Genomic DNA, 12,389 nt, shown 5'->3' with positions numbered 1-12,389 from the left:
TGTCCCATCCCAGCACCTTAACCAAGCTGACCTCAGTGGGTTTCTAAAAAGCTATTATTTCCAAGTGATCAATAAGCACAAAATACAGGTAGCTAGCCCCACAATGAAGCTGAATTTATATTTATTAATGAATATTATATGCAGATTTTGCTAAAATTCCAAGGAGAAAAGACTCCAAACCTGTGGAAGGAACTCCAATACTGCAATGATGAACCTCAGGTGAGCAGATATCATTCGGGGTGTCTGTGGTGATATGGGACTTTTATTACAATGCTCAACTCTGATGATAATCTTTGAAGAATCATCATTCTGAATTAGTAGTATAAATTGAGGGCTAAACTAGATATTTAGTCACACATTTTCTAGCCACGTGGCATGCCATGAACACTAGCCTCATTAGAAACCCGTGCAGTACCCTAGAGTTGTTGTTCTTCCAGATTTGGAGGATAAAAGCAGGTTTAAACAATTTCTTTCCTGTGCACAAAAAAAGAGGCCTGTTAATTCATGTCAAACAGATACACTTTGATTGAGGATACCCCAGATAAGTGTATCTCAATGGCAGAACTCAGCTGCAATCTTGCTGCCCTCCAGAAAGGCTTGTAACATCATAGGAAGACCGGTGCATGGATGTAGTCCTTCTTTCACACTAAGAGGTATGAGTAGTAAATACAGCAGACCGTCTGCTTGCAAAAAGATTTGTAAAGGCTTTTCTGCCCACAGATGTCTTTGAAAAATTCACTGCTGCTCACAGTTTCTAAAGCATAGTTAGGCTTCCAGGTAACCTAATTCTAAGCCAATGGATTAAATACATTTTCTCACCACTGAGGAGACCAGATGTACTCAGAGATATCTTTTATAGATAATTAAAGTTGCAATGTTGGTTCTTTCAGCTAGGGTTTTGAAACTAGCTTTGAAAGAGACAGACACTAATTCCACCACATACGCAATGTTTGTGCATGCCATGAGATATTGTAATGACAAATGATTCTTTTTATTTCAAAGGTTTATCTAAACACCACCTAGCAAGAGCGTGTGTGGGCCTGTTGAACACCTCCTGTGGAAAGTCTGGCAGGCAACAATCTTCCTCAGGAGACTAAACAAATCTGCTTAAAAAGCAATCCAGTTTTCCGGGCTTGAAGTTAAATATTTACTACAAATGTTAACTTCCCACTGCACAACTGTCCATCTTTATCTACTCTTCCCTCTGAGGGATCTTTTGTTATTTCAGGTGACAATTAAAATAAAGGTATGAAAATCAGAAACTAACAATTTCACTAAAAATAAACCAGCAAGTTACAACTGTACAAAAAAATAAAAATAAAAAATAGAGTTGTCCATGCTAGGAAGCTCAAAGGGCACGAAAACAAAGCTCCCAAAGGTCTTTTTCCTCAGGAACCACTTGTCAGAGAGAGACAAATTGAATTTGAATTACTTGAGTGACGTACAATCCTTGCCCAGGCTTCTTGTGCTTTGGAGGGATTGCTCCCCATTTCTTCTGCTCACACTTATACTGAATTAGACCTATGTCACACACACAGGTAGAGATCTATAGCCCTTCAGCTTTGCTATTACCTGTTCCAATAGCACAGAATGCTGACCGCACTGGCTGTGCACAGAGGGGCTTTCAGAGTCCATGAGACTCTGCAGTAACACTGATTTTCCCTTTCCTCTCCATATGTGTGAAATAGACAGCACAGATTCAACCCGCTCAGAAAAAAAAATTTAAAAAAAAGGATCTGCAACATCTAATTTCACAGGCAGACGAATTTCACTTGCTCTTGTGACAGAGTGTAAACATTTCATTTTTTGTGGCATTACTACCAATTGTAACTATTCTCTATAGTCAGCCAGAGGCCTCAGCTTGGGTGTGGCCTGTCACATCTGCCCAGAGCACGCTTGGAATCTGATGAGATGCTTATGGAAGCCCATTATCAGCTCCTGGTCCTCAATTCCCCTCCCAAAACATGACGGAAACCCTCTGCACAAGACTATGAGAAAGCAGGATCACATTCCTTGCTATTCAACCACTGACTATGTTGACTATTAACTAGCAACTCCCTTTGTTCATCTCAGTTGCCTTTACACTTCGGAAAAACAGCAGATGATTCAGCAACACTTTTTTTCTTCTCTCCTCCCTTTCCTCCCCACTACCCACACATCTTTTTGCAGCGTGCATCTTGCTGGGAGGAATAGTTGCTGGTGCTGCTGGAAGCAAAGCACTGTCAGCAGGAGACAATAAGGTGGGGCAGGAACCCTGGGGGCAGACAGCCGGCAGGGAGGACTGGTGGCAGGGAGATGCAGGGTACCAGCAGCTCTCAGACCCTTAGCTGTGCCACTGTATCAAAGAGGAGGCCCCAAATGTAGCACGATGAACAGTTCTACTGAGCAGTCCCAAGGAGCCCAGGGCTCACTGACCCCAATCTTTCCTAATGCTGCCTGCCCAGCTCTTCCAGCACATCATCTGCAGGACAGAAGAGACCAACCTATTGTAACGGCATAACTATCTGTCCTGCCACCAACAGCTGGACTGAGGGTAGGAAAAGAAGGAAGCTGTATTTTATCATTGTTGTATTAATGCTCTCACTTAGAATGAACGTCTCTATCTAAGTTAAGGCCACTTTTACACTCACCAACCACTGAATTGCCAGCAGTGTCAGCAGGGCACCAAACGTCCTTATTATCACAAACCTTACCATTTTTCTTGCCTTACGGAGGCCTGAAGGCTCTGCTAACAGAGCCAGCTATGCTAGCAAAACTTACCTGGATTTCATTAAGGCACTCGGTACCAAACGGTGCAGAGGAGGAGTCGGATTTACAAACCAACGTACAGAGCAATCCTCCAAGGACTGCTATCATACGCGGCATCGATGACTAAAGGTCCCTGCTCCCGGGCCAAGGCTCCTCCACAGTCTGACAACCACCCCGGCAACAGCCCTCCCGCTCCCTCCTCCCCTCCCTCAGCACGGCTGACGCCACCCGCCCGCACGTCCCAGCCTCCACAGGGCACCAGAGGGCGGTAGGGCGGCACGCCGCGCAGCCCGCCGACGCCCGCCCGGCTCCGACGCGGGGCACTTCCAGGTTACGCGCGTGACGTCGTGGCTCGGGCGGGCTGGAGGAGGCGGCAAGATGGCGGCCGGACGCGGGCCCTCCGCCGCCCGCCGGCGCCGCTGAGGAGGCGGCAGCGCCCGCCCAGCCCCGCCCCGCCGCCGCCGCCGCCCTCCTGTGCCGCGGGCCGCCCGGCCATGTAGACGGGGCGGCGCGGCCGGCCTTCCTCGCGCACACCGCCCCGCAGCCGGCAGGCGCCATGGAGGACGTCGGCTCGAGCGTGAACGCGGACGCGGAGGTGCGGAAGCTGCAGGAGCTGGTGAAGAAGCTGGAGAAGCAGAACGAGCAGCTTCGCAGCCGCCACGGCGCTCTGCCCGCCGCCCCCGCCAGTCCCAAGCGCCTCCTCAGCGGCGGGGCCTCCCCGTCGCCCCCCGCCGCCGCCTCTCCGTCCGACGGCCGCTGCCTCAGCCCCAGGGCCGCGGCGCGGCGGCCGCCCCCCGAGGAGCCCGGCGGCGCTGAGAGCGACGGCCTGCCGGACGACGCGGCGCCTCTCCGGCCCGACGAGCTGGAGCGCCTGGCGTGCTGCGAGGAAGACGAGGCCAGCTGGTGAGGATGAGAGGGAGGCGAGGGGCGGCCCGAGGCCTGGCCTCGGCCCGGGGCCTGCAGCCGGGGGCGGCGCGGGCTGCGGGGGTTCCGTGCGCGGCGATAGCCCTGCCCAGGGCCGCAGCCCCGCGCTTTTGTTCGGCCGCGGTGACAGCTCGGCATCGGGAACCGGCTCCGGCTGAGCCGTGGCGCAGCGTGCCGTACTGAGGCGGCGCGGAACCGGCCCGCAGCTGCTGCTGTGCTTCTTTAAATGCGCGCCTGACCTGAATTTCTTTCAGCTGTAAAGGCAGTAAATGTAACGCGCTCTGTCTCAGAAATGTGGGCCCTGCACGTTTTCATTTGTTGCTGGCTGTCCCGTGCAGCCTACTGCAGGGAACCTGTGTTAGCTGAGAGCTGGACTGGATGATCCCCGGGGTCCCTTGCAACCCCTGCAATTCTATCATGCTACGATGCAGAACCACAGCTCGCTGTAGGCAGTCCCTCTCTGTTTAAATGGACGGTTTGCCTGCTGCTGTGACAGATACAGCAGCTGGAGGTTGTTATCTTGTCCTTATTGCACTTAGATGAGCTTCTGCTAGCTGCCAGGGAGGTTTCCTCTCCTAGCATCATGCTGTTCGGCAGCTGCCTGAAGTTTCCCGTGACACCAGTTGAGAAGAGCAGTGTAGGAGTTCTAGGAGAAGCAGTGCGGAGGAGCATGGCATTAACAGAAACACAAGAAAAATGTGTTCTGAGAGGATAAGTGTAACAGAAACACTCTGACTTGAGTCAGAGTTGCTTTTCAAGCTCAGCTGCAGAAGTATTTTTCAAGGACTAACGCTCAGACAAGTAGATTGTAAAAAATAATAATAATAATAAAAGTATTTGAGTAACTGACACCATTAAAAACACTTAAACATTGCCCATGCATGAAATCATTTCAGTTGCTCAGGGAAGATACAATGTGTGTACTGCCTCAGAGGAGTCATTTGCTTGACATCCAGCCTGAGCCACAGAGAAGTATGAGAACATAAGTTTATTCTGATCCAACACAAGCTTACTAAATTAAAACAAGGCATCATCTTCCAGAGGATGAGTCTGTACAAAGTAGCTGCTCTTATTTCCCAGCTTACACCCCTTAATCTACTGGTTTAGAGAACGTTTGGGAAATAGAACATTGTGAATTCACACAATAAATTTGCAGTGACATAGCAAATGTTCTGGGTGTCGTATTTTCTAGTGGTGGTAGGCGTTATCATTTTTATGTTAATCTTAAATTGTGGACAACTTGATGAACCTCTTCAGTGGAAGTTAATGTCACAGCTTACAGTGACAACATAAATGCTGTGTGTTTTTGTTTATGCACTTCTGGACACACATGGGCAGGTGGCACAGCTCACTCAGCACTGCACTTGCTGGTGGCAGCTGTTTGGCACATTGTGCTGCCTGTTGTTGTGACTTCAGTCATGTTTCCATGCAAATTTGAGTCCTCAAAAGACAACAGGGTGTAAGGCAGTCTGCTGTAAGTATTTGTTCCTTTCCTATTACAGTGACTACCGTATCAAATTTCATTCACAGTGACTGAGAGGTAAAAACATACAACTTGAGAAGAGTTGTTTTAAAAATTCACTTGTAGCACTCATCAAGAAATATCAGTATGTCCTTTCATGCTATAATTTAATATGCACTTGATGATAAGTGTGGTTTGGCTAGATGAAAAGTTGCCTCGTGACATTTTCTTTTTCTAGATTATTTTATAAAAATGGAAATTGAACTCCTGCAATTTCTGAACAACACTTAGTGCAACTGTTGAGACACTGAATAGTCTTAAAACATATTTTCTCACAAGGGTGGGAAGACTTTACACATTTGATAAACTGAAGCTATTGCTCTAAATGAAATAGAAAACGTTCAGTGGATCAATCAAACAGAAACGGTGCTGTGAAAAAATAGGAGGGATGATGTAAGTAGCTTTCTCTTGAACTGCTTCATGAAGATCCTGCTTTTAAGGCCTTGCTTATGCAAGGACATTCAAGTAGCTGAACCGACTGAAAAGGGTGAATGTACTCAGTTAAACCTTGTGTGAACTCTTCAAGGTTCAAATGGATTTGGATCACTGCTGTTAAACCTAAAAGCCTGTTTAAACTGCGGGATTATACCAGTGTAGATCAATAACCACTTACCAATTGGGGAAACTTCAGATGGAAACAAACTAAATTTAAATCACAGCTTATGCTTAAAAGGTTAATTTGTCTGGTGATTTGTCTGCATGGAGAAGTATAGATTTGTCTTAGCTGTTGATTTCAGAAGGACCTGGCTGTGAGAGATAGTAGCTGGTGAAGGCTGCTGGTTATCTGTCTTTTTCTCAACTTTGTGTAATGTGGACACTTTTCAGTCCTTGTATTCACATACCCCATTATGAAATTGTCCATAGCCTTGTAATAACAAAATAAATAGTTCTCTTCACTGATAAAACTGCCTTATTTTACCTTCACTGCTCATGTGAGATTACTGCTTCTGAATCCTTGTTACTGTGGTCAGACTTTCTTTCTAATATAGAACTGAAGGTTTTCCTTAGGCATGTATGCATGTGCACACAGTACTGCACTTCAGCTAGGCCTGTTAAGAGTTCGGTTCAGGTCTGCTCTGTTCACAGGAGCAGGACACAGCATACAGCTGCTCGTCTCACTTGCTGGGTAAGGTTGGGTGTGGGTGCATATCATGCTGAAGATGACTTGGTAACAGTATGCAAGGTGGCTCATTTATTGCAAGATAAGTGTGTACACGTGGGCAATTACTGGAGTTAATGTGCTGTGGATCCACACTGTCACTTACTTTGCAGTAACTTGTTGCACAGTCACTTTCCTAAGCTTTCTGAAAAGCTTTCTTTTAAATATGAGAGCAAAGCATTGTGTTTTTTGTTCAGAACTTACTCTGATGTGCACATCCTGCACTGTATAGAGTTGCTGTGTATCTGTTTTATGCACACTGCACAGTGAACTTCTGAGCAGTTGCATCCTCTACATGCGGTGTTGCTTTAGAAACTAGCTTGCCCATCTCGGTGTTTGCCTGTCACTTCCATGGAAAGCCCATCATTATGGCTGGGGGACAGCTCATGGATGACTGACTTTGTTTCCAGACAGAAGGCATTTAAAGTGAAATTACTGGTGGATTGCTCATGTTAATAGTGAAAACTGATATTTTCAGTGTATTTGTTAAGTATTCTGTTTAGCTGAAATGGAAGGTGAGTGCTTTTCCTGCTATACACACTATAATTCAGCAGCTATTTTTGTTAAAGTAATACCTATTTTTAATAGTTTACACTTCTGATCTTGTCATCTGTTCCAGCTACCTGGCTAAGTTACTGCTTTGAGAGATAGAGGATAAAAATATGATTGTCATCTTCTTTCATATCAAGTAGCTTTCTTCATCCTGCTTTTGTCTGGAACACATTTTATCCATTCCCTTGTTTCATTCTCTCTTGTACCTGTTTTTGCTTAATGTGACTAAAATAAGTAAGCTTTAAGTTAAGTTTCTTGCACTTGGTGTATTCCGTCTAATTGGATCTTCACCTTGTTATTCATCTGCATGTTTTTCTCATGCACTTGAACTATAAAAGAGTTTTGGTACACAGACTCCTCCTTTCTTCCTAGTTGGAATCTTGGCTTCTGGCTTCATGCTCGTGGCAACCAGCCACTTGTATCTTAATGTAGTGGGAGGTGTGGTCATCAGGTGAGATAATTCTTATGGCAAAATTCCATTCCTTCCTCTGTATCTTCTTACTTCAAAGCTTTTTCCAGCTCAGCTGTGCCCCAGTGCAACATGCCACAACTCACCATATTAGGCTGGCATTGTCCTATAAGTGCCTAGTGATGATTGTCCCTGTGCAAAAGCCTTTCCCTTTTTGTGCTGTGTCTTCCTAGAACTAATCAGCAGAGCCCCTGACTGCTTTACATTTCAGGCTGGCACTGCTCTGAGAATGCTCTGTCACTCTGGCTAGTGACAGCTGGAGGAAGGAAATGTTCCTGAGCAGCACAGTCATGTGCCTGAGCTTCTTAAAGCTGTTAGAAAATAGGTCGGTGCTTCCAAGCTTCTTTTCATGTACTGTTTTCATTTACTTGATCTTGTGTCACTAAGCTGTAGTTGAGTCTTTGCTTCCTTGTGGATCAGTTGGAGTGTAGTTTTTCTGATGTGCTAATATTTGAAGTCTGGGTGGTAACTGTAAATTGCCTGCTTCCTCAAATGTGTTCCATTTCCTGTTTTTAGAAGGTGATTTAATGGTGTTTAAAGATGTATGAAGTCGTTGGTAATCTTCACTCTTAATGTGGCTGTGCTGCCATTCAGTGGAGTTATTTTGCTGTTGAATGTGTAAATGGTCATGGATGGGAAGAAGTCTTTTCTGGGAAGCTCTTCAGCTAGAGAGGACCTGTGCCTCTAGAGTCCTATAGCAGCTGGACAAAGAAGATCACTGAGCTTTGTGAAGTTATATCTACATGCTTATTTTAATTCCATAGTGTTCATTCTGTTCCTATTTCCCTTTGCTCCAGCGCTTCATGTCGCTCTTGGTCTTTATTTTTTAAACTTAAATTAAGAAAGGCAAGAGTTGCATCAGTTTCAAAATGCAGATTAGCTGCTCTTTGTCAGACATGGGATAAAGATCACTGCTTCATAATAATGAGAATTAATAATGGCACAACATAGAAGAAACTGTCTTGAAAGAGTCATCATGTTGTTGCATTGGCACACGTGTGCTGCTTATGGTGAGGTAGAGGAGTTGCATGAAATGTATATATTCTACAGTTCTGTCTTTTTTTTAAAATGTAGGGTGAAACAAAGGAAAAACAACTGGCTGGAAATAGGTGGGAGAATCTGCAGTGTGGGTTTGGTTAGAGAGTGAGTGCAAAAATAGGATCTGTGTGAGCCTGGATTGTATCAGTAAATAAATTGCGTGTCAAACAAATGCAACAGTTGGAAATTGCAGAAAATAACTTTTGTCTTTGTAAGTAGTCTTGTAGGATTGTTCAAGATACCCACCATGTGCATCTATAAAAAGAGAACGTGCACTTCTTGCCCATGGTGCTGGGTATTACTGTAAACACTTCAAATGTGCATGGAACTTCTCAAATGTGGCAAGGCATGCCAGATGCCAGGGAGCTGGGAGTCTCCTTGCTCAGCACCAAGGTTGGCTTGGCTGCCTCTGACTCTTTCGAGTTGCGTAACCCTACCTCAGGATGGAAAAGAGTACATGACATGCTAAAAAGAGTGAATTCAAGGTGTTTGAGTGCTGTTAAGTGTTAAATGTTGACTTTGTCTATATGCAGGCAATTGCATAAAGTACAGCAATTAGTATAATTGTTGCAATAGAACTATGAAAATCAAGCAGATCCTGTTCTTTCCAAGAATCTTCAAGGATGTAAGTGTGTGATGGGCTCTTAGATTTTCTTGTGGGCAGAGTGCTTGTAAGGATCTCTGCAAAAGCACTTCTTCTAACCAGCATAACAGTAGGCAGAGTGTAAGCCACTTGTGCTGTTGCATGGAACAGTGGCTATTAGCACTGTTAAAAACGCTTTGTTTTTGTATGAAAACCTGATAGGTGAGAATAAATCCTCTCTCCTGCATTTGTAGATACAGGCTTTTAGTTTCAGTGTTTGAGGAAAGAATGTATTAGAGCGTGCTCTGAACAAAGTGATTAGTGTTCTGCATGGGAGGTTCATGATGTTCATGGTGATTTTTAAATACGCCTCTTGGGAAGCTTGTGTAAGAAGCAGCCGTTGTGGTACAGGCTTTGCCAAGACAGTAAGGGCAGTAATTAAGAAAAGTTCTAGAATTACAGATGAGGGACTAGTTAATAATCTCCTAATAGAGCTATGGAAAAATAACTTCTGATGTCACTGGCATCAAGGAAACAGGAATTTCTGCTGTTTTGTATGCGAGCATGCTGACTCAAATGATTCTCAAATGTTCCTAAGCTACTGGAATATGAGGTCTGTCACTAGGTGCTCCTGGAAGAGACACACGTTTAACCATCTCTGCAAATGCAGATACTCTGGTTAGCGCTGTAGATCTTGCAGTTTACTTTGTCTTTTGCTGAAACAAATTTCTACAATTGATTTTGTTCCAAAGATAAGGCTTAAGTATCCCTATTTCCCTATTTTGAGCGAGTCGTTGAATATGGCTTTGCCTTTGCACTGTTTGTTGAGGGGTGATACATTTTCAGCTAAATTTTTAGAGCCTTTAAAATGGAATGCTTGTTTCTTCAGTTATGAAATACTGAATTTAGAATAAATGAATGGGAGTGCTAATGGGCAAAGGCCTTTCAGCACGTCCTCCAGAGCAATATGGTCCCTTTGTTTCCCTTTAGTCCCCTACATGAATTATCTCTTCTTCCTTGTTTTTAATGCTTGACTGTGTACCCCTTAGGACAGAGAAGTCTCTTTGTTCAGTGTGCAAAGGAAAACTAAAGGATCAGGTGCCAGGGTACAAGTTGTAAGTAGAAAGAAAACATTTATCATTCAAGGATACAAAATTAGGAGATGCGTCCTGTGTACTTCAGCACTTAAGGCAGTTATTGCTTACAATTTCTTTGCATTTGGGAAAACTGTAGTTGCATATTGCATGATTCTTCATTTTTTTAAGGTGAATGTTACTTAAATCAAGTATCAGTTGTACTTTTTTTGTATGTATCAGATATATCAGTTGTGTGTTTATGTAACAGAGTGAAATTGTCCATATATTGGGGTTTGTTTGTTTCTGGCATACCGATTGGTTTATGAAGGTGTAACAATATAGGCATCAGCTTTTGACAGAAATCCTTAGACAGCCACACGTTATCCATATTAGACAGTATCCAAAATCATGAATTTAAATTCAAAACTTGTGCTTTCTTTATATTTAGGGTTTGTACTGTATATATAGTATAAGAATAGAAATAGCATAGTGCATAGTATTTTTTTTACATGCCTGATTTATCCACATTTTGTTTGCCTTCATAATGTTTTTCTTCTTTTCAGGTTACACACGTCTCCAAAGAAGAGACTGACTCCAATGCAAAAATGTGTCAGCCCATTAGTTTGGTGCAGGCGGGTGTTGGATTACCCAAGTCCTGACATTGAATGTGGTAAAAAGTCACTGATCCACAGGCTGGAACAGATGATGTCAGGTGAGTTCTGAATATTAGCACCACTGGGTTGTACTTACTATTAAACAGAGTCAGAGGGATCAGAATTAGCTAGTAGTTGTGAAAGAAGAGAATGAGAAAATGTATGGAAAAGTGAATTTGTAACAGAAAATTGGATTGTCCTTTAGACCAACCAGACTACAGTAGAAATAGGGTAGCAAGAAGCTCCACTCTCTTGCAAGCTGCGTGTTTCCTACCCCACAATTTCCAGAGTATCTTGGGCTTTATATTTTACATTCTCTTTGATTCTGCCTCAAGGATCCCCATTTCTCCACCTATGAGTTAGTGATTCAGTTAATATATTTCTGTTCCAGTCTCCATAGATAAGGCTTTTCATACTGCTGTTACTTTCTCTCCTTGATCCCTGTTGTTTTGCCATGACTATTTTCTCTTTGGCAGTTCCTGTTACGTGTTTCTAATCTTTTTGCCTTTTCTCAGTCTCAAATGCACTCTTGTTTTCCAGATTTTCTCCTTTCTTCTTATAATCTTTTTCCATTGTGTGATGGTAAAGAAGGGAAGAGGTAATGTCAGCTCCATGCAAACAGTTCTTTAGAACATGAAATGCATGGTGCTCGTTGCTCTTGAGTTCAGGTTTACAGTTGCAGGGAGGGGACTGCTTAGTTTTGGAGGAGAATCCAGACTAGAGGTAACCTTAGTCATGTCCTGGTGCAGTCTTCTCTGAGCCTTGCCCTCCAGTCCCTGGTCAAAAGTGCAAAAAAGCACGTTTCATATTGGCTGGAGACCAGCACTTCCAGCACAAGGGCGTCTAAAACAAGATCGGATTTTATGAATGAACATGTGAAGAAATCAGCAGCAGGAACCCAGAAATACTATTCCTCTCTATTCTAGAGCAAAAGAGAAATTGAAAACCAATTCAACCAAATGCTGACTAAAATAAACTGGGTGGTGAATGCTGTTTCTGAATCTTATAAAAGAAAATATGCATTAATATAAAAATGCTCATCATTTCATTAACCCTTCCCTCTATGTTTTAAAAGCTAATGCATGATCTAATCAAAGCTGAAGTTTTCATCCAGTGGAGAACTGTTTTCATGTTAAAATTTATCCAGCTTACTAACATTGTCACTCCTAAGAAGGACCATATTTTGCGCTTTTGAAAAACACTTAATGCCTTCCTATGCTATAGAAATCCCTATTGGAATTCTATAACAGGAAAAATTGTTTGAATCCAGTTGTTTTTTTTTTTTTGTTTGTTTGTTTTGTGGAGAAAAAAATACAATGCTGAGGAAGGTAGAAATTCATACTTGCTTACGATGAAAACATACCATATAAATTCCATGATGTATCAGGGAGTACTTATTTGTATATAATGAAAGTATGCTTGCTTTCATCTGAAGAAATCTGCGTGTCATAAATACTTAGTATCACTGTGGATATGTACAAAGAGCCTGTCTTTAAGATTTTACTGTAGAACAGTTGTTTCCAAATTTGTGTTTGATATTTTAGTGTTTGTGTAATAAATACAAAATAAAGAACTGTTGTGCATACTTATATTTTAGGGGTTTTTGGAATAGGTATTTTGGAGTTGTTGCATGAACACTAAAATAGCACTGAATTGTCTCATCAG

At 43.2% G+C, this 12,389-nt stretch overlaps 2 protein-coding genes across 3 annotated transcripts in view; one reads left to right on the top strand and one right to left on the bottom strand.

Moving 5' to 3' along the window:
- Positions 1-3,041, bottom strand: part of TEC (tec protein tyrosine kinase) — a 56,429-nt gene extending 53,388 nt beyond the window's left edge. The window contains exon 1 of the mRNA XM_090139471.1: positions 2,761-3,041. The gene's annotated coding sequence lies outside the window, so the exon portion shown is untranslated. The remainder of the gene's footprint in view (positions 1-2,760) is intronic.
- Positions 3,042-3,193: 152 nt separating this feature from the next.
- SLAIN2 (SLAIN family member 2) overlaps positions 3,194-12,389 on the top strand; it is a 28,138-nt gene continuing 18,942 nt past the window's right edge. For both annotated transcript variants that reach the window (XM_031588558.2, XM_031588557.2), the window contains exons 1-2: positions 3,194-3,651; positions 10,635-10,783. In XM_031588558.2, the coding sequence (XP_031444418.2) occupies positions 3,305-3,651; positions 10,635-10,783 (496 nt within the window). In that variant the 5' untranslated portion in view covers positions 3,194-3,304. The remainder of the gene's footprint in view (positions 3,652-10,634; positions 10,784-12,389) is intronic.

This window comes from Phasianus colchicus, chromosome 4 (genome assembly GCF_987193195.1).
Source record: "Phasianus colchicus chromosome 4, bPhaCol1.hap1.1, whole genome shotgun sequence".
NCBI lineage: Eukaryota > Metazoa > Chordata > Aves > Galliformes > Phasianidae > Phasianus > Phasianus colchicus.
This window is presented reverse-complemented; position numbering and strand designations above follow the sequence as displayed.